This window comes from Accipiter gentilis, chromosome 12, assembly GCF_929443795.1.
Source record: "Accipiter gentilis chromosome 12, bAccGen1.1, whole genome shotgun sequence".
Taxonomy (NCBI): Eukaryota; Metazoa; Chordata; class Aves; order Accipitriformes; family Accipitridae; genus Astur; species Astur gentilis.
The window spans coordinates 8,751,467-8,773,523 of record NC_064891.1 but is presented as its reverse complement, the minus strand read 5'-3'; the positions used below and the strand labels follow the sequence as shown (position 1 = coordinate 8,773,523).

At 41.6% G+C, this 22,057-nt stretch overlaps 1 protein-coding gene across 1 annotated transcript; it reads right to left on the bottom strand.

Annotated features, from left to right (window-relative positions):
* Window positions 1-3,178: 3,178 nt before the first annotated feature.
* On the bottom strand, window positions 3,179-22,029 carry MRPL1 (mitochondrial ribosomal protein L1). Its single transcript, XM_049814660.1, is given in 13 exon segments — window positions 3,179-3,593; window positions 5,569-5,650; window positions 13,040-13,140; window positions 14,566-14,677; window positions 14,900-14,971; window positions 16,551-16,634; window positions 17,739-17,982; window positions 19,108-19,222; window positions 20,793-20,808; window positions 20,810-20,910; window positions 21,411-21,547; window positions 21,549-21,582; window positions 21,585-22,029. Coding segments are annotated over 13 exon segments (1,272 nt in total). The 5' UTR covers window positions 21,607-22,029; the 3' UTR covers window positions 3,179-3,441.
* Between the last annotated feature and the right edge of the window lie 28 nt (window positions 22,030-22,057).

Sequence of the window (22,057 nt, the reverse complement as noted above, 5' to 3'; positions counted from 1 at the left end):
CCTTGCTTTTCTACACCAACAGGTAACTTACCTTCACATTGTTCCTTTTGGGTACTATAGTATCTCATACTATTCCTCGTATAAGTAATTAATTAGTAATAAAAACACTCTTTGCTTACACACAGGCACAAAAGGTTATTTGCAGGGTGAAACAACATTCCTGTAAAACAGTATCCTACCTTTTGCTAAAATTCAGAGTGTTAATCAACTGCTCCTGATCCATTTGAGATGCATGTAAGTTAAGAGCCAGGTCCTCAAAACAAAGCACACCCCCATGGCTTTCTCTTTTCTGTTCATGCAAGTATGCATCCTTAGCACAAACTCCAAGCTTCCAAGCAGAAAGAGGATACAGCATAAGCAATGTACTTGCAGAGGATGGTGTACTTGAGCTAATGAAACTAGACATACTGCAGATGAGCTTATGCAACATCATTAATTTTTTTTCATTAGGAAAAAACATCTAGGTAAAACTTGTCACACGTAATCAAGCCTTTTGCTACAGCCTGCTACCCCATTCTATGTTGGCAGCACACAACCATCAGTAATCAGTACAATCAATTACTTAAGGCACAAGGTGGAGGAAAAAAACCCATACATTGGAAACACTTAAAAAAACCCCCTGTTTCCTCTTGATTGCCTACTCTCACCTATCTTCTGAAACTTGCCTGGTGCTCCAGACCAGAAATGAACAGACATCAGTATTAGGGAACTAAAAAAGCTTTACTCTAAAACTTCAACTTCTGCAGAACAGAGAAAAGGGGGGGGGGGGGGGGGGGGAGGACGGGACACAACACCAAACAAAACAACTAACCCCCCAAAAACCCCAACAGAAGATCCATTCTAAAGATACTTACAAATGACTACCATTATCAGCCTCCCTATCACCAATTCCTGATGTAAGATGACTTGGATCAAACGGGATGTTTAGGGCAGTTAACATCACTGAACACATTTGACAATATTTTTGCTAGTCACATCAACTCTTCCCTTTGAAAAGCAAGAGTTTTAATTTTCTTCTTTCTACCAGGCATATGAGCAGACTCCACAGTAAAAAAAACATGTTTAGGTGGCTCTTCAAGTGCACTGGCATTGCTTTTTCCACACACTACATACTAAGTCTACTGAAGTCAGTGTGAAGCCTTCCTTTACCCCTAAGAGAATTTTCTGATCAAACTCTGAGCAAAGCACCCCATATAATCAAAAATACAGCAGCATGGCCTAACAGTAATCTGTCAAGCACCCTGACTGACAGCAGCCAAATGCTTCAGATGGGAAGTACAATAATTTCTATGCAGACAGATATAGGTAACCTCTCAGGAGGTGGAGTGGGGGGAGGGGGGTGGGAGGAGAAAAAAAGAGCCCCACCTCCAAAAATAGGAACTATTTAAAGCTGCAAACACAAACCACCAGTCCAGATTTGAATAAGCTCATCCCTTTCATAAGTAGCCAATCTCTTTTGGAACCATCTGACATTTTAGGGTGCAGTTTTACTAACACGTTTAGCAACAAAGTCCAAAAAAAACCCCACTGAGAAACTCTCTTTCCCAACACCTCTACAGGAGGGAACAAGAGTGCCACCTGCTGGAAACAACATGGAAAAAACCGGCAAAGAAATTCTGCAGCAAAGCAAAAACCATATATTCTTAAAGGGCCAGTTAAAAGATGCATGGATATTTATGCTGGTCTCCGGTTTATATTTAAGAACTATGCTGGAGGAAACCAAGGTAAGCAAAATGAGAGTGAATTAAATCAGGCAGAACGCTAAGACTACATTACAAGCACACTCAAGACTAGCTATTGCAAAAAAGGATTAGTGTTTTTATCTGTTTGGCGCACACCAACCAGCCCCAAAGAACAAAAAGCTAACTGTGCAAAAACTGGAACCATTGCCAAGTCAAGCCTCCTGATGTGTTTAAGAGCTCAAACCCCAGCAAGAGTTCAACTCATTTATTGGGAATCTACCACTTCAGTCAAACTGTGCTATTGCTACGACAGACCTACATTTTTATTAAAGAATCTTTCTTTTCAAGATTTTTCTGCCAAATCTCCGTGGTATGCATAGCTACTAAGAGTAAGAGGAACAAAGTTAAGCAGGTAAATAACCAAAGGTAACCCCCGCTGCCTTTTGGTTTTGCCCCTACACACTGGCAGAAGGAATTGGGGCTCTCTATCCAGCCATTAGAAAATCAGTGTCTTCTAGCCAGGTCTCCAGAGCCTAGGCACCTCCAAGATGACTAACCTAGCACAGGACCACAGCCCTACAGCTCCTAGCTACTCACTGCTCCCATTACATACATGCTCTTCATCTACATACAATAACAGATGAAATACACATAAAGCATCAGTCAGCATTTTTAGGACAAAAAAAAAAAAATCTTACTAGGAAGTATAGCATGGGAGTCTTCCTCTCAGAGTCACCTGTATGGAAAAAGAGATCTTCTGCTGCTTGTTGTGAAGCCACCCCCACTCCCCCAAAACCCATCCACTTATTCTGAGTGGTTATTCAAAAGCTCATCAAGAACCACCTCTCCGATAGAAAAAAAAAAAAAACACAAGAAACTGACACTTACAACTTTGTAGCTTCACTCAGGTTTCACCCCGAAACATTTTAAGGATAATTCCTTCCAGGACAGTGCAAACAAACCACTGACTGGATTCTCTAAGGGGCATCGTATCAGTTACTCGTAGCTTAAATTGCAGTATTTGAAAGATAAGGTCCATGATCACTCCTCCCACAGAATACATGCAATTTTTCCACAGAAAAACCTCACCTATTATAATTTGTCACAAAAGACTAACCTGCATTCACAGGCTCAAAGTAGCAGAGCAGTAATCCTCTGTATACCCCCCCAGTATCTACGTATGCTGATTAAATGAAAACCAAGTGAGATATGACAAGCATCAAGCAGATGTTACTCCCAACTCAAAAGGGACACCACGTCTAACTTCACAGAAAAATAGAATGGTAAATAAAAACCAGTTTCCTTCATTGGCAAATTATACAGCAGCTTTCCGCAAGTAACTGCATTAGTTGCTCTCTGAGGAGGACTTGAGTCAAGACAACAAAAGCATTGAACATACCGCAATTTCAACAGAGTGAAGAGCCCAGTATTATGGATATAACATGTGCTTGCCTTTTGGCTGCAGTTGCAGAAATTGGATGGCAATACTTCAGAAGTTACAGAAATACTTTTATTAGAGCAAGAACTATTATGTGCAGAGAAAAAAACAACCAAACAAAGGAGCTTTCAGCTACCAACAAACGGAATCTAAAATGTCTTCAGTTTTGACAACAGACTCCTGTCTGTGACAATGTTTCTTGTCACAAAGAATTTACCAGTGAAATTCACAAGTTAAATTTATTTTTTCTTTTAATAAAGTATGATTTGAATTACACTATTTGCTTTCCAAGGCTGATCATCAGATCTACAAGGAAAGACATCAGGTACTAACAGGTTCTTGGACATGTTTTTCTTCATCATCTTCCGCATTTTTTTCTTCTACTTTTTCCATCTGAGGTAGGAGTCCATCGAGGTTCAATAGCAAACCTTCACTGGTTGAAGATCTAATAACCAACTTCTGTACAAAAGGACCTAGAAAACAAAGACCACCACCAATTTGGTCACTCTACCACTCTTCATGTCTCCAGGCTGATTTGTCATAGTACTAATCCATACTGCATCAAGCACATGACCAGGATCAGAACTATACATGTAGACACATCCCTTCAGTACAGAGTGTTTAATATCCACCCTGGAAGATTGGGTTCAAAACACAATTCACACTCTGGTGCCACAGAAGATATTAACTTGATGGCTACCTTATTCCTTCAGTACCTCACCAGCAGTTGACATTAATGGTGCCCCTGGGCCTTTGAACATGCAAGTAAAACTTCAGACACACACTCCTCCAAAAAAAGTTAAATACAGGTTAACTCACTTTGGGAAGCGGTCCTGATTGGCAAGATATTGGGGGGCAGTGGTGGAGTTTTGATCACGCAAATATTCATAGATAACTAAGAGCACAAAAGACACCATTTCTAATTGAGGATCCTACCATGAAATGCTGAAGGAACCTTCTGACAAGAAGAACTACAAAAACAGTCAGATGGCTTTATGGAATACTAAATAGATCTACATTATAGTCTGAGAACATTTGCTTGGTGGTATTTTTAGTCTTGCATTAGATCAAGCGACTCGCAGAGGAATGACATTTTAGTGATAACTAAATAGCTGCATGAGGACATGCTATTACATATGGGAAGTCTGAAAGGAACTAATGAACAGATATCTATAACTAGTTGGTCTAAGTGATTGATAGTTAGCAAGCATATTTAGACTCCACTGTTGCAAAGATGCGTTAATTACCAAGTCTACTTCCTATAAACAGCAAATACTTTTAATGAAGCCAGTAAGAGACCCACTACAAGAACCAAACTTGATACTGCAAAATCAGTAGAAATGCTACTAAGACCAGAAGAGCTTACCCTTACTTAGCTAGAATGGTATAGTTCACATATGAACTCATTCAGGACAAAAATACCACCACGTCCTGCTTTCATTTACTTATATCTCAAGTCAGCCAACCCCTTATACATTTTATGTGGGCTGAAATGCTTCTAAAGGCATGTGTACTTGGCTTTTCGTGGTCTCTTCTCTGTACAGTAGTTACTATTAACAGCATCACTGGAAGAGATGCAAGATGATTCTTTTTGCAGACATTAAGCCAATATTAAAACACCGTTTTCTTAGCTCAAACAAGGCTATTCTTCCATAAAATTATGTTCATAAATCACCATTTCCACTTCAGCTAAGCAGATGACATTTGTTTAAAGTTTACTTCATTAAGACTAAGAACAGATAGCGTATCAGTTGTTCACATTCTTTGCTCAGAACAGTGAGCAGAACCCACAGGAACAACACGCAGAATTGACACCTTTACTCCTTTGTAACCTGATCCTTTTGCTACGGAATTAAAAAAAAAAAAAAAAAAAAAAAAAAAAAAAAGATGAACAGCTTTTCCCTTGGAGCGGCCGAAACTTTAAAAATATCTTGGTAATGGAGGGGGAAAAAAAAAGGTGGTATACCTTCAAACAGGGTAACTAACCAGACTAGATGTTAACTGAAGCACAAGCTTTAACTTAAGCAATTGCTGGTGGATTCCAGGTTCAGATTCTATATATTGAGCCACAACAGGGTCACATCAGTGGAGTAAAACCAATGCACACAGACACTGAAGACCTCCATGTCCCAAAAGGATTTCTTTGTATGGCTTTAATCCACTTAAGCACCAAGCCTGCAAACTTAAGTTTTGTACAATATCTCACTCCTTTCCTCACACAGACACTTACAAGGTGCAATTGGAGTTCACATCAATAACAGCAGATGCTATTCATGCCCTTAGAGGCTGTAATTTCTTAGGTCTTGATTTACTGAGTTGCCTAACAGCTTCCTCCTGTCCCAAGGCAGACAAAGCAGCAAGGTCATTTAATGACAACCCAGTAAACAAGACTCATTTCTTAATTTTGTTGGCTGTAATGTCAACTACCACATGAGAACAGCTACTTACCGTAAGTCAATGGCTTGAACGTGCAGATATCACGGATAACTGTTTTTAGATTGGCAACTATCTGCTCAGTAGGCATATCCAGCTGAAAAAGGATAATGCAAAGTTAGCCATGGGGATACTTAAAGTCTAGATTAATAAATCTGAAAGCACCGGGTACATATTTATTTTACATCTGGATAGATTTTGTTTCTCTGCATTCCCTGTTAAGGAGTTACAAATCCCATTAACAGCCATATCCAAATGACTGGGAAAAAAACCTATTTTATACATGGTTACACGCTCATCATTATTCTCTGTATTTCTACTGATGACATTAAATTTCCATGGCTCCGTAACAACATGTAGAGGTAAAGTCTTAAAAACAATATATGTACAAGTGCTTTTGCAAAAAAATCACATTAAAATAAAGTTTTTGCAGAAAAAAGCCTCAAGAAGTAGCTGTAAAAGACTGCAAAACAGATCAACTCAAAAACCACAAGCATCTAAAATTGAAGGCATTAAGAAATTTAACAGAACCAAACAAATAATTTAAAAAAAATTATAAACCTTCATCCCCTTTTCTTTCCCATTTTAACATATGAAATGCAATTCTACTTTTTACATAAGTTACGTGGAAGCATTGAGCTCTAAACATATACCAGTTCTGTATCTACCGTTTTTACAGACCCCGGTTGCCATCCATGGCGTTTTTGACCTTCCAACAAAAACTGTGGACTGATGGCTCCTCGTCCTGCCCGATGCCCTCATCTAATGAAGCACTTAAGCACACCTCACTTCCAACACAGATGCGATCCTCACTGGACGAATCACAGATACTTGGAAGGGAACCAACACTTGCCAAAAAATTAATACCTCCATCTTCTCTCTTAGACCAATCACCTTAAACCATGACTGCTATTCATCTTATCTGGACACTATTCAAGAATGTGCAACTCATCATCAAGAGAGAGGCCAACCTGAACAGCCTCAGGTCAAAGCCAGGACTGACCTGACTCTCAGCTCCTGGAGAGCTTAACATGCATTTCTCAGACTTAAATGTTTGGCTGCTATAATGCCCTGCTATGCTTTAATTCATTTGCTGTCTGGTCTCACCTGTATTATCCACATTTCTTTACCTGAATGAAAAATCAAGTTCTTTTTCTAGAGCTTTCAGGTATGGAATTAAAAAAAAAAGCATTTATTCTCACACAATTAACTATGTTTCAGGGGAGCTTACAGGCACCATTGGGGTCTCCTCTTCCTCACCACCACCTCCCAATGTAGCATGAGCAGATTTTATTAATATCTTACTTATCTGTAAATGTATGCATTAATTTGCAATAGAGATACAGTTATACTTGACTAGTTTCCTCCCAGGTCTGGTCCGTTAATCTCTCTTTATGCTCTTCTGGCAGACTTACAATCTAAATGCAGTTCCTCTGTTACACAGGCCAAAACACATTTGTCTTTATCATTGTTATGCTGATTGCAACGTGCTTAATCATTCATAAATTAATGGACATAAAAAAAATCTGTTTGTTAGTGCTGAGCATTTCACTTCACTGACAGACACACCATGCTCTACCTAGGAATACTCAGAACCATTTAAATAAAAAATTCATTGGTAGCAACTAATTAGAAACTATACTTCAAATGAAGGTTCACATAGTGTTTGCTTCCAAACCTTACACTAAGTTCAGGTCTTAAGCTAAGACCTGTACAGTTGTACAACTTCAGGGAGCTATTTGGCATTCATCATATGTAACAAAGTCTAGAAACATTCAGAAGAGACAGAATTTGCAAGTTGCTCTAAACAAGTTACAACTTCGTATAAAGATTTACAAGTACAAGAAGTTTTGAGACAAGATCCATCTCAAAATCTGAAGGTGTTAGTTAATATTGTGTAGTTGTTAGGACAGGAAAATAGGACAGAGTGACTTTCATTCAAATCAGACAACAAGACACATCCCAAGAGATCACGTACCATAATTTACTTGAGATGCCGACAGCTCCATAATGAAAAAAGGTATTGGTCAGAGGGTTCCAAGTATTTCAAAATAGCTTACACATCCAAATAAATATTCCAGCTTCCAAGTAAGTATTCCACAGTAAACCCTTGTGTATGCACAGTCACTGTGTATCAGCACTTAGATATTCAGTTTAATTCAAACCCTCGCCAAACTGACCAAAGTACTCTGGACCAGATCTTCAAGACTGTGCAAGCTACTCTGTTCAGACCGACTGCAATGACAGGTAAATATCTTTAAATCCTGAGCCTTCCTGAAGAATAATCATGCCTGCAGAGGGAGCAACTATAAATCTATTTCTAGTCCACTTTGTATAAATACAACCTAACCACAAGGTACCTTAGAAAGTGACAGTATATACTACGATCAGAACACAGAAATGAATCACTACCTATCTTACTGTTTAAAGTTTAGGACACTTTTCTCCAGAGCAGCACAAGGTGCTGTAAAAAGCTTCAGGGAAGTTACTGGGTTTGGTTTGTTTTTTTAAATAAGAAACATGTTATATTTGTCTTTAAAAGGGCCTCCCTCACTGACTCTGCTGCCTAGGGGGAAATTGCCTATTAATATTCAGCATAGCACAAGTTTCACCAAAACAGATCATGTTTAAAACTTGATTGATGAAGTCTCAATGCTTCTAATCTTCTGGGGGATCTTTGGAAGACTGCAACTGAATGCACAGAAGAGCCACTTGGCTATTTGCTGGCTAAATATGCAATTGAAAAACAACAAGATGCCTTGCAATTAAAACACTAGCTTTAACCACAGAACTGCTTTTCTAAGCTCTATTTAGAGAATTCTACCAAGAGATCATTCAGAGCACTGAAACTGTACTGCAGACTTAACTAACAGGCAGTTCAAATATAACACACGTAGGGAATGGCAGTCATTGCAGGGCAGGAACACCTGGTACAAGATGAGAAATGATTAACACAAAATGATTAACACTCTGCAAAACAAGATTATTGCCAGCTATTTAACTCAATACCTTAAGAATCAGTGGGCAGGAAAATAAAGCTAGCAACTAGCCAGTAAAAAAACTGTCTCTATCTCAACCCACAGGTTTTCTCACTTTTACTCTTCTGATTTCCACCCCCATCCCACCAGCGAGCAGCTGCATGGTGCTTAGTTGCCAGCTGGGGTTAAACCACACCACCATTCAACCAGAAAGCTACATAAGTTCTCAGAGCACCTTAACTGGGCTTACAGTTGTGGTATTGGCTGGTGGTGGAGGAGTAGGCAGAAATCTACTCCAAGTCCCCTCCTACAGCTGTTGAGAGACAAACTAAGAAGAACAGAAAACCCACAGAGACTCAGAATTTTAGGTTTGGCTCTCTCAACAGTAATATCTAGAATTCCAACTACCCACAAAAAAAAAAAAAAAACCAACAAAAAAGTTTTTATATTTCAGTTAAATGCAAAACAAGAAGTGAGTTCACAAAACCAGACATGAGTTCATACCTCTGTTTTCCAAGCAGGGACCTTTTGTCTCCTCATGCTGTCTATTAAGACATTCACTTTTTACACCTATTTTACCTTTTTGTAACAGTGAGACATTTCTGGAGCACAGTAAACTGCGAAGAAATTACCAACGGTAATTTGACCAGCATCCCATAACAATATGCAACCTCTGCATCACTATAATATAACCAGATTTTCTCTTAATTTCAACACAGAACACTTGACTCTACTAAACTCCAAGAACTTGCCTTCAAATGCCTCTACACAAAATGTTAACTACACCTATTTTAAAAATCAGGTTTAGAGCTACTCCCAAGAAGTTTTATTTTGCTTTGCAGCAGCATAATGCAACAACTCCACTTGGCCATTATTCTGGGACATCAAGCATCTTTTGTTACACAGTGAGGCCAGAAACTTGCATCTCTGCTTTCAGGAACAAAAAGAAAGCCTCTGAACCAAGAGGTTGACAAACATGGCAGAACAACATTTCTGTACCACTTGCAAAGACATCTGGAGGACTGACAGTATCAATAAGAGAAAAGCACTGATGTATTTTGCATTGCCTCGCTTTCACAGGTTTCTGCTCAGTTATGAACCTTCCTGAGAAGGTCAGAATAAGGGAAGAAACAGAGTTCTGCGCCGGAGCCTATAATAACATCGACCGTGCAGACAGCATTGTCTCATCCTAGCACTCAAAGGAGATGCATTTCTGAGGTAGTAGCCCCATGCAGTCTGCAGGAAAAAAAAAAAGGAAGAATGCAGGCATAGAAATACCCTTACTGAGGCTGTTGTAAAGGGTTATTTCCTATACCTAGTTTAACTTGCTACAACTTCTTCCACATCCTTGGTCCTGTTTGGAACAAAACTCAATCCTTTTGCCAGTACCAGACTACTAGGAAGATGTTATGCAGGTACAGTCCAGCACATACCATCAGGACTTACACAATACATGCAACTTCGAGGTACATAACTTAAGGCTGAAAATCTCTCTCATCCTGAGCTTGTCAATAGTTGGAATCATTTAGACTTAGCACTGCAGACAGGCAAGCCTTTCCACGTGGTATCTCAAATAAGAGAACAGCTCAAACTGGTAACAGACAACAGTTACTACCTATGCTTTTTGCATTATTCCCTTCATCCCCCAATAAACATATTTCAACTCTCAAGTATTCAAAGTGGCAAGAGTTAACACATCTTCCTCAACTGTGGGATCTTCTCCCCCCCTCCTTTAGGGAGTTCAAAGCTAGGAATCCATTAGTCTTGTCTTTTTTTTCTTTTTCAAAGACACTTACACTTCGGGCCTTCAATCACATTAACAGACAAGGAACCTAGATGCTACTTTTAGTGTAAATGGGCATTTCTGTTTCCTGCCTTAGCTCTCATTTCCACACATCTGTACATTCTACGTACCCAGTTTGAGATATCTCTGGTTCAGTACACATCTCTCCATACTTCTAACCCTCTGAATAAATCAGTGCTCCTGTAAACACGTCCCTTCCCAGAAAATACATCCTTCCGAACAAACCTTAAAAGTCTCACCTCCTGAAACCATCTTACTCTTTTCCATAGAAAAACCATTTTGCAGGCAGCTCTCTGCACAGATGAGAAGATACACTAGAAATTCCTTCCTGGTGTCACATGCAGACTCTGATTTTTCTGAAGACAACTCCAACTTGGGAAAAAGAGAATTTTGTAATGATCAACAGCACCCTGTTTGGACTCAAGACTTATGTCAAAATCCTCAAGAAAATTACTTTAATCTGCCCTCTGCAGACAGCTCAATTCTGAAGGAGATATCCTCAGTGTCCTCATTTGTTTCCCTTCTGCTTTAAGCTCCATGTCCTGAAAGAAGATTTTACATTCTCAGTTTTACAACTTCAGATTTGCTAATTAAACTTAACTGCTGCCAACTTCTGGGCTTTTCAAAGACATCTCAATTACTACTAAAAATACGACACTGAGGCTGCTCACTTACGTGGGAGTGCAGCATTACATCAAGCCACTGGCCATAACTGAACTAACAGGCAACATAAGACAGCAGCACTAAAGGGAAAACATCTCTTTGAGAAACGCCAGCTTGGCAGACTCCCAGAAACTTCTACGCTACTGTTTGGAATACAGCAATTGATCTTCATGCTTCTGTGTAATTCATAAATTATTTTCTCACTGACAAGATTTAAATTTATAAAGCTCTTGATTTAGTGGTGAGCAGATACGCATAACCACTCAAGATGCTCGCAGCCTCCCAGAGCCTTCCCTACACTCGATTTCCTTTCAGTACCGCTATGCAAACAATAGGAAAATTAGGTCAGGTAAAGGATAGTAGCTAGAGAGGGTGGAGACATTTTACACAAGCCATAACCACTGAGTCACCCCTCCGCACACAACTCAATGCACAACAGTGTGACAGAGCATGACACACTGCGTGTGCAGTGTTAGATCACCTCTGCCATGTAGCTGACAAATTTAGCACGTATGAACTCTGTAAGGAAACCCTCATTGAGCTGCTTCTGATCCAAGATTAAGAGTTTATTCATGAGAACCTACTGTTTACTTGTACAGAGTGACATCTCTGGCTGCACCAAATCTTCGGAAGTGCCGTGAAACTGCAGGGCTAAGCTGCCTAGACACAGAACCAAAGGTAATCTAACACCAACAACTTACATCAGTAACAGGACGTGGTTTTAACTTCAGAAACTGTAGCCACAGCTGCAGGACTAATACACTAAGCAGAACCAACTACAATTGCACTGAATACTGTCAGGACATCAATAATTCTTCATTCACCTTTATTAAAAACCTGATTTTTCTTCTTGACTACACAAGAAGAAACTTTACAGTAACTTTAATTTGCAGGTATTTTTTAGGCTGATCTACAGTACAAAATGATTAAGGTTTGAGCAGTCCAAGGCAAATTAAAGAATACAGTCACAATACTTGAAACCAAGACTAATCTATGGACTCGAGGCATTTCACACAGTCCATTAAACTTACAAACAGCCAAAGATACTTCCTGCCTGTATCAAAGTGCAAGATAAGACACACTTTAGCAGAAGAGTCCCCAAGAACCTCAGTTTTGAGTATCATATAGATGAGCAAGCCATTGAAATTCACATGCACAACTCAGAGCAGCTAGCCAGAATTAAACAAACTTGCTTATTTCTAACCACCAGACAAAGCTGCAGGGGTTAGCTAGCTCATACACTTCCTTTCTGTACCAGTATCAGTTAAAGGAAAACTAAAAATCAGGCATGTTTAGAAACAAATAAAATGAGCAGGGAAAATAAATAATAAAAAAAATTAAGGAAAACATATTAAGGCCTAAAAAAAAGAAATAAAGAGAGAAAAGAAACTCTTATATAACACAATTTCTTATGTGACAGCAAAGCACAAATTAATTTTAAGTATAATGTGCAATGCACCGTTCTTGCTTTTTGCTCCAGTCCAGGACTAAAGTTAAAGTTAAATGAGTCTTTAATTATTAGGTTAAAGGTCACATTTTTCGAACCACCTGTGCATATTGACCACGTACTCACAACTCATGGTTTATTTACTTAAAAAAACAAATAAGCTTTATTTTACTCACAGAAGAGTGCTGGGGAAGGCAGGAGGAAAGGGAAGCCTATGTTAAGATGTCAACTCACAAGGAGATCACTAGAAGAGTAACTTTTCTTATCCTATTTTGTTCATTATTATGAGTCCTTGCCAATATAGCGGCGAATACAGATCCCACTCTTGCATCCTTAACATCTTAGCATCAGGTATGCCTTGCTCTCAGTTTTAGCAGAGCCAACTTCTATGACCACACATTAACAACATACAGTGCTCACATCAGCTGAAGATGTCACACAACAAAGAGTAAGAGTTCCATCTACTTCACAGGTCAAAGAACATGGTTAAAAATCTTGGGAACAAACAGATTAAAAATATACCCCTCCCTCTTTTAACACTAACCGCAGTTCTGCCCAGCAAAAATAAACTTAAGAACTTTATATACAACTTACTCTTGCTATTCTTGTCTTGATTAGACGCTCGCCTTCTACCATGTACTCAAGACCTTCTCTGAAGAGTTGCAGCATTTTAGGAATATCATGGCCCATGGAATCTAGTTTTTTAATAAAAAAAAAAAGGCAAAAAAGTTGTCTGAGTAATGCTTATTAGCATGGCTAAGTGTGATATTAGTAAAGAGAGAATTCAATCTTTCAATTAAGCCAGTTAGACTCCAATCAAAAATGCAGTTTCATGGACAAGACAGTGGTGCCCTCTCACATACTATATAAATCATTTCTATCTTCCCTCCTTCCTTATTAATCAACAGACGTGAATAGCAAATACAGTAGGAAACGTAACAAAGGCTTCACTTCAAATAAAGAACCTGCTTATGCATATATAAAACACAGCTTTATTACCTAACACAGTTAAAGCAGCCAGAAAGACCAAAAGCTACTGAGTTTGGTTTAGAACAAGCCCCAAGACTTCCTTGTATGAAGTCTCCAACTATGTAATAGCAAAGTAAACACACTACCTGGAACACCCTGGCCCAATCCAGCCATTCCCACAAGTCAAGCTATTTCTTATCTCAGCTGCAAGAGCACATTTGACAGATTTACACCATCACTCAATTGCTTCCAATACAAGCATTACTTCTCCCACAGATCTTTTGATGGCTCCAAGAGAAATTGGCCCTGGATAAGCTACAAACCAAGTAAGCTCATAATGGTACAATATACTTTTTGGAACAAAGGAAAGCTATCTGGAGTATTTTCCATTGCAATGTTTTGGACAGGTTAATAGGTTTGTCTTAAATGTTTAGGAGCCTAAAAACACTGCCTGCAGCTTATAAAACATTAAGACAGCTGGGGCAGGAAAGTAAGAGATATGGTTCAAGACTCAGTGCTTCACACAGCTGGCACAAGCTCTATGTTGGAAAAACAGTTTGGTTAGGTTTTTTGTCTTATTTGAAATAGACTCCTAATACAGAGCTAAAATAAAGTAAGTCTGCAAGAGAGGACAAAAGTCCGATGTCAGTTGCTGTGAAAACCTGACCTGAAGAGGAAATGTCTTCAGCATTACAAAAAACGAGAGACCACACAGATAAGGGAGCAGGCTGTACGAAGGAAAAGCGTAAGTAGATCTGTTGTTGAGTAGTAACGAACAGGCAGAAGGAGCAGTAGCAGTCACAAAGCTGGGATCCAAAGAACTGCCAACAGTTCGACAAGTGTCTCAGTGAATATGGTTTTTTTCAAGTTGTTTCTGTTTTCCTGGGTAACTTCACAATACTATTACTGTTCATCAGGACAAACAAGCATAGGGGCAACTAGTAGGCAAACTTATCTTGATTCTAATCCCACATTTGCCTGTTGTAGGAGAAAAGCACAGTCCTAGATTCCTAAAACAAAAAAAGTGGTTCAGTCACATACAGTCTAGTACTCAATGTAATCATACATCTTCATCAAAAAAGTTTCAGTGTCGCCTCTAGAGTTAAATCTTGTTCAGTACCTGGGATTTGTAAGAAAGAATTGCTTCTTACTTTTTTTTGTGCTTGGGTATTTTCGTTTTAGTTTGCTCCTTAACGGTACTAGCTTAGGCATTATTGCAGGAACAGCTACATAGAAGTCCACTTGGATTTCATCTTCCAAAATCTGCAATAAAAACAATTAAATATATTTAGGAATACAATAAATTATCTCACTACTCAAGTTGACCTACAAGCATGTCCAAGCACAAAAACCCATCTCTTACGCCTCACAATGGCTGCTAACTTCAAGCTGGAGTTTACTGGATATGAGGTTTCTCACTCCCCACTCCCCTCAGTCACTGTTTAAAGTTAGGATACTTATACAATTCTTCAAAAAAAAAAATACCCATTTGATTAATTCAACTCCTCCCACAACAGCAGCTCCATTCTCTCGAGCTATTTCAGCTTCTTGCTCATCCTGTTGAGAGAAAAAAAAAAGTTCAGTAACATCTGTACTACCAATTAGTCTATATCAACAGCACTGGATAGGTGATTTATCTTGGACAACTGGGTATAAAACCAGGCTATTTACAGGTTAAAAAGGAAAGAATGGTTTAAGGCAATCAAAGACCCAAAATATCTAATGCTGGTGATATAGGAGCAGCAACTCCACTCCACTCCAGGTCCCAATAAGAAGGAACACTCAAGCCTTTAGTTGACTTCTACTGGAGAAGGAAAAAAGCCCATCCCATTGCCGAGAAGCTCTATCAAAAGCCCTTTCTCTCCCACCTCCATGCCCTGGAAACTATAATGAATCGTCCACAGGATGGAGCCAACATCGTACTCTAAGCTTAAAGAATAGCACAGAACATGCTACTAAAAACCACGGTAAAATAGAGCTATTCAGCTTCTGCAAGTGCTATTAAACTTTGGCTTCAAAGAGCATTTAGAAGTAAACCTCATCTGTCCTCTGCAAGGTTTTGCTTTTAATAGTCTGAAATATGGAAACGTAAAAGGCATCGGTTTTGTAAAAACTTTCGCTCAAGCTTTCAATACAAGAAGATATTCACAACTCAAAACCAGAATCAACTTTTCCTCACAAGAATAAATTGAATAGCTCATGCTTCCATCCAAAAGCGCTAGCAAGTGTTTCAGTTGCTCAGCCTTTTTCCACGTATACACCTTCACAGGGCATGGTACCTCTTATCCCACATGAATTTCAGTGAAGAAAGAAGGTTGTGAGATACAGCACCAAAGAACCTGGCATGCTTGGGTCTTTGGTCAGCCCTCCCTTTTGTAGGAGGATTCTTATCTTGTAGCTCAGGTAGAGAATTCTACAAAAATTAAGCCCAAAGGTTAGTCAACTAAGTCTGTGACAGTTCTCCAAGATAATCACATACAGATATATGTAGGTGTATTCTGTTAGAATGATTAACTGGCAAAGAACAGCAGCAGAGGCTGAAACTAGTCTCATACAGATGTTACAAGTGCTCTACACACATTAGTTCACATTAGTGAACTCCTAGGAGAGCAGATAAAGGGTTTGGGACAGAGGGCTGTTAAGTTGCTTAAAGTTTTTGAGGAGAAGTTACTTTCCCCTCCTCTCCCAAGGGTATCCTGTTACAGCACAAATCACTGTGAATAACAGCCAGTTCTAATCTGCACTGCCTACTGAGGCTGAAGACAGCAGGGTTGGACATAGCTGCTACACTAAACCATCTGCCTGTATTACAGAAAGGTGACAAAGGTTTCATACTATATATGATCTTTAATGATCTCTTCCTTAGTCACATTAATGCAAATGTCTACTGCCTCAGTGCATTGCTAGAATAATCTACATATACGTAAAGCTATCAAGGTGAAGGAAATCCTGCAAGATGCTTGTTAATACATTAAGATGCTGCTGAACATGAATCCTAGACAGACTTAACAGTTCTGTAAAGCACTCGCAGAGTCTTCTCAATAAAAGGTATAGTACTTGCATAGGAACTAGTTGTGTTGTAAGAGCATGCAAGATATGCAAAACACATAAAAGCAAATAATTCAGGCTTACCCACCTCCGTGAAAACCAAGACCTTATTCATTTCATCTGTAAAGCGATATGGAAGAAGAACAATGCTGGCAAATGGATCCACTTTTTTCTAATAAGTAAAGAAAGAAAAATATTAGAACAACAACTAAAAAAAAATCATGAGGTAAGGCAAGTTATACAATCGTGTGAAGCTGGTCCCCTAAATAGCAATCTTATCCACAATATCCTTGCACAGAGGTCATAACAAACAAGCACGATACAGAAATTGTGACTTGCTTTTTTATGTCCGGTATATACTCAAATATAAACTTGAGACATGAATTACTTATGCTGCAGTTTGCCCAAGAGAAAGGGGCCGGGATCAGCAACTCCAGTGCAGGATTGCTACCAGGCTCAGGTACAGTCAATAACAAACATCGAGGTGCCGTAGTTACAGCTTATCTAAAGGATGTTTCTGATGCAATGGCCAATGCAAACCATCAGCAAGGAATGTGTCTCTTACCAAGCCTTGAGAATACCACACAGCCTCCGACAGCAGGAGCAAGAGTTCTGCATTTCTTTTAAGTGTGAACTCTTTTTCTGGCTCTAAGAGACCCCTGGTGTACCAAAGGGGTATTTAGTTACGCACATGAAGAAAGCAATTCTCAAGTGGCGTAACTGTTCTCAACTTATGGGGGAAGCAGGAAGAGTTTTAGGGAAAGACTAAACAGGGCTAGACACCTTTATATCAAACAGGTTGTAGGCAAACAAGCAATAGCATACTTTCAAGGAACGGTATTAAAAAAATATAAAATCAAAACAAGATGAAGGACAGAGGCAGGGAAAAGCTTGTCTTCATACTTCTCCCTGTAACAATAATCCCAGAACAAAGCACACACATGATTTTGGTAACACATCTTTAAGTGGAAAGCCCTAACAGATGTAAAACTTAGTTTGATCAGTTCTGTCCAGACATGAATTTTAGTCACATAATAGCCTGTTTTCAAAATCCTCGATGGTGCTATCTTCACCTCAGGAGTATGCAGGATGTTTATTAATTATACATATATAAAGGCACAAAGCCACCTGCAAAAGCACACATTATTCTAACAATCAGAGAAGCTGCAAGAGGCAGCCTAGAAGGCCGACAGCAGCATCTGCTCTACACTTTCAACACAGCCTTCCCATGTTAAAAAGAAAAAAGTATCAAAACTTGTATAAACTTCCAACCTACCTTCTTCTGTAGTGCCATATCTAGGAATACGTTAATATAGACATACTGTTTGGGGTTAGTGAAGTCCAGTTCCTGAAATTTCTTTAGCATACCCAAAGCCACTTCCACATCATAGGATGGCCGCTCATAATACCATGTCAAGTATACATCATCCACAGGCTTGCTCATAAGCGGCCACCTCCTAGTTACTTTATTCTTTTTTGTTTCTTCCTGCTTGGTCTTACGTGAACTTTTTTTTGCAGTTCTAAGACAAACAAAAAAATATTGTTAGATCATCAACTGAAGAGTTTGGCACACGTTCTAAAAGAAAAAAGTAGATGCTGTTATGTGTCACTTATTAAGTAACAATTAGTTAACTAAAAAGGTTCCACACAAAGATGAACAGCATCCCTGAATTCATCCCAGTTACTTGTCTCAGGTGGCCAAGACAGAAATCAAAACATTCAGAAACCAAAAGCTCTATGGGCAGTTAAGCTTCTCAACCAACGTAGCCACATTTGCGTAGCGTGGAACCAAGTTAACGACCTCCTACTGCATCAACACAAAACCAATTTAAAATAACACACCAACTTTTACAGGTCTTGCCTTCACACAGGCTGGTAGTGGCCACTGTGCCCAAGCTGCTTCTAAATCCAGCAAATCCTATGCACCTTTCTCATCATCAGAAGGAGCCACATCTGCAGTTTTTCTTCTTCTTATAGTGGATTGTAGCAGTCCCACCTTTCAAAAAAGGTTTCTACTCCCTTTCCTGTATCATTTTGGATGCAGTTAAACACTAGTCCCAAACCCTATTCTCCTACCTATTTTCAAAGGCTCACAAATCAAAGAAAAAATATTAAAGTAACAGCTAGCTACACCACTCCTCTATTAACTACGGTCAAAGAGTCTGCAACACTTCAGAACACTTGGTGTACAGCATGCTTCCCTCAGTGCACAGAGTTCATTTTTAGTTCTCCCACTTACACTGTAATATTAGATTTAAAAAGAGAACAAATTCAACAATAAAAAGCAGCATGAAGCAAGGTGAGAAACTGTTTGAAACTGATTCCATAAGCTTATCAGCTTTAATGCTGACAGTACTCCTTAACCTATAATCCAGCCACACCTTCCAAAAGCACACATCAAAAGTCTTTCCCCATAACTGTTACATTCGTTATTACAAGAGTAACATAAAACACTCCCTGCAAGTCTAGCTTAAATCTTCTCTCCCCAGGCTGTTTCTCTAAGAGCTAGTAGCCTGTGGGATACCACCAACGCCTGGTCGGCTGTTAAGAGCAACACTGCAGACGCCGAAACCACCACACACACACCCCCACCAGGACACCCGACGGCCAAGAGAGCTGCTTCGGATGGAAGGAGACGCACTCACCTCGCTGCCGCAGCATAGAGCCGGGCGGGCGGCGCGACGCTCACCAAGGCGGGGGCGGCGGCGGCGAGGCGCTGGTCGAGCCCGGGGAAAATCCACCCGCGATACGGGGCCAGTGCTGCGAGAGAAAAAGCAAACATCGCCTCAGACAGCCGCCCCCACCTCCCTCACTTCCCCGGGGGCCGCCCGCCAGGGCAGGCCCCACCGCCCTTCAGGGTCACCCCCTGCCCCGCGATCAAAGGAGAAAAAACCACCGGCTGGAGATAGACAAAAGCCGGTAGCCGACGCCCGCGCTTTCCCGGCGGTGAGAAAGACGGCGAAGCCCCTTCACCTCTCCACAAGCAGCAACCAGCGGTCGCCGCCATCTTGCAGCGCCAGCGCGGTGCAGCGCGAAAAGCATTCCCCACGGCGGCAAGCACTTCCGGCCGTGGCCGGAAGCGCCGGATGTGACCCGCTACCGCCGTCCCCCCCCGCCCCCCCCAAACCGCCGCTGCCGGCGCTCGCGTTCCTACGGTGCGCCTGTCCCCCCTCCCGGCTTGTGTCCGGTGAAGGGAGCATTACCGGAGCCTGATTAAAAGCCTCCAGCTCGGTTCTTAACCGGCCTGACAGGCGGCCTCGGTACACAACCCGGGTTGTCCCGAGAGCCCCGCGAACAAAACTGACACCCCCCGCCAAGGCGGTGTTAGTGGGCAGGGCCTGCGCCAGAGACACCCAACATGGCGGCAGCGGCGGCGCCTCGTCCGGGCCGCTTCCCTCAGAAACATCCTGTGTCCGCCTGAAAGAAACATCTGCCTGGGTTAACGTTGGCCGTTTCACTCTTAACGCTCTTGGCTGTGATTTTTCTAGCTGCCCTCACTCTCATTCCCTTGTAGATAAGTTGGGAAAAAGATCCGGCTGGTCTACAGACCTACTCGTGGATCAGCATCTGTCTACGAGGACTTTGTTTAACTGGGTCCTAAACTGTTCAGATATCTGCCATAAACTATAATCCCGTCTCTTGCTATATGTGCGCTCATTAAAAGGGGCCTCTTTATTCCCCACCGACGTGCCTTTTGACTAAAAACATCCCAACTCCTTCAGTTCCACTCCTCTCCCTGATAAATTTGTGTCCAAGAATATTCTCTAAATTCAATCAACTCCTTCCTGCTCCAAACTCTTGAACTCAGGCTCATCTTGCCTGCTAGTTTCTTCAGAAATATTTGTAAAATACCTGAGTAGCAATGACACTATGTGTTTTCTTGTGGTGCAAGATGGTGCAAACTTCCCGCAGAAACAGCAGCGTTTGTCTCCACAGGGGCCATGGACGCTGCGAAGGTCCAGCATCTGGTTGGATGTTTACATCTCATCTGGCATTCCCCAGACTAAAATTGTTATTTTTCAATCAGACATATGTGCATATGTAAAACCAGTCGTTACAAAAATAATGATACGTGTTTGTCCAATGTAACTATATGCTCAGTGTCCTGGGAAAAGATCGAGACGGGGAGGTGTAACAGTGGACAGGAGGAAAAAAAGAAACTTCCTCACTTAAAAAGTCTCAGTGAGGAGTCAAAAAGCATGAATTTAAAACACAGAGGCAGAGCGGGTTTGGGGAAGGGGTTCTTTTTGGATGGGCATTAGTTGTGTACATCTCCTATAGTGGTGGCAGACGTAACACAAGACTCACCACGTGACTGTTTAATATGCACCTCTGATCAGGTAACGGACCGGCATCCTTCATGGTCTTCCTCCATGACTCCTCAATCCCCTTGCGAGCCTCCGACTTGTTAGACACAAGGTCGCTGCTGTGGATCACGGATTTTGGCCCTGGGAGGGAAATATGGGCTCACGGTTATCGTGCACCCATTCCCGATTACTCATCTGCTCTGAAGCCCAATTCTCATCAAAACCCTTTGCTCTGTCGCAGAGGCTCCTTCTGCATTTCCCACTCTCTGACCATATATGAGCTTTTTTGGTCCAGCACAAGTCCAGGCAGCTGCAAGTTCCAATAAAAAGCTCTTGGGCCCAATCTCTTGTCGCACCTTGTGCCCTCCTCAGCCACCTGCTGCTTCCTCAGCCACCTCCCTGCACCTCTCTTATCCTTTTTTTTTTGTTTTCCAGAACCATTTTTCCACCTGGGCTGTCCCACAGGTCAGCGCGCAAAGCCCTACATCCCTCCCCACCCCTGCCTGCTGCTTTTATTTTATTTTTCAATCCATCTTTCCCTCGTGGTAGGCCCATGTTCCTCCTCACTGAACGTGGAGACAGCCACCAGAAGAATTTTGGTGTGTCTGAGAGATGAGCTTTAACGCTGGAGTGACATTTACCCGCACTTCCTTGCTTCAGCTGCCCAGAAGAGCATCCCCCCGTCTCACAAGGCTCCGTACAACTGAAATTTGGGCGCCGAAAAAGATTTCCCAGAAAAGGAGCTGCTGCCTGCAGAGAAACAATCGTGACTGACGACCTCAAGTAAATCCCATGCTGAAGACGGAGGTCTGACCCCCCAGCTTCACCTGCAGCCATTTCCCTCTCCCACTCTCCCAACCCCGGGGGTGAGCGGCCCCCTACTCACCCCCTCGCCTCCATAATTTGGGGGGCAAGCAACCCCTCACAAGTCTCCCCCAAAACCCGAGCCACCGTCCCCCCGCTGGCCCTACGGATGACAACTCCCTCCTCGGCCCCCCTCCGGAGAGGGCTCCCGGTTGCCGCCAACAAAATCATGAGGTAAAAATGGGGTGTCTTCCCCTCCTCAAGCGTTTCGGGGACCTGCCGCTGACCGCCCGGGCCGGTGGTGTCCTCCCGGGGCCGGCGACGCGACGTTCCCCGCCCCGGGCAGGTGTTGACACGGGCGGGGGGGGGGGGGTGAGTGACAGGGCCCGGTGTATGCCCGGTGTTCCCGTCCCCCCTCCTCCGCCGCGACGGCCCCGGCACCGCCCGCCTCCCGCCCCCGCCTCCGTCTCCTCCGCCCTCCGCA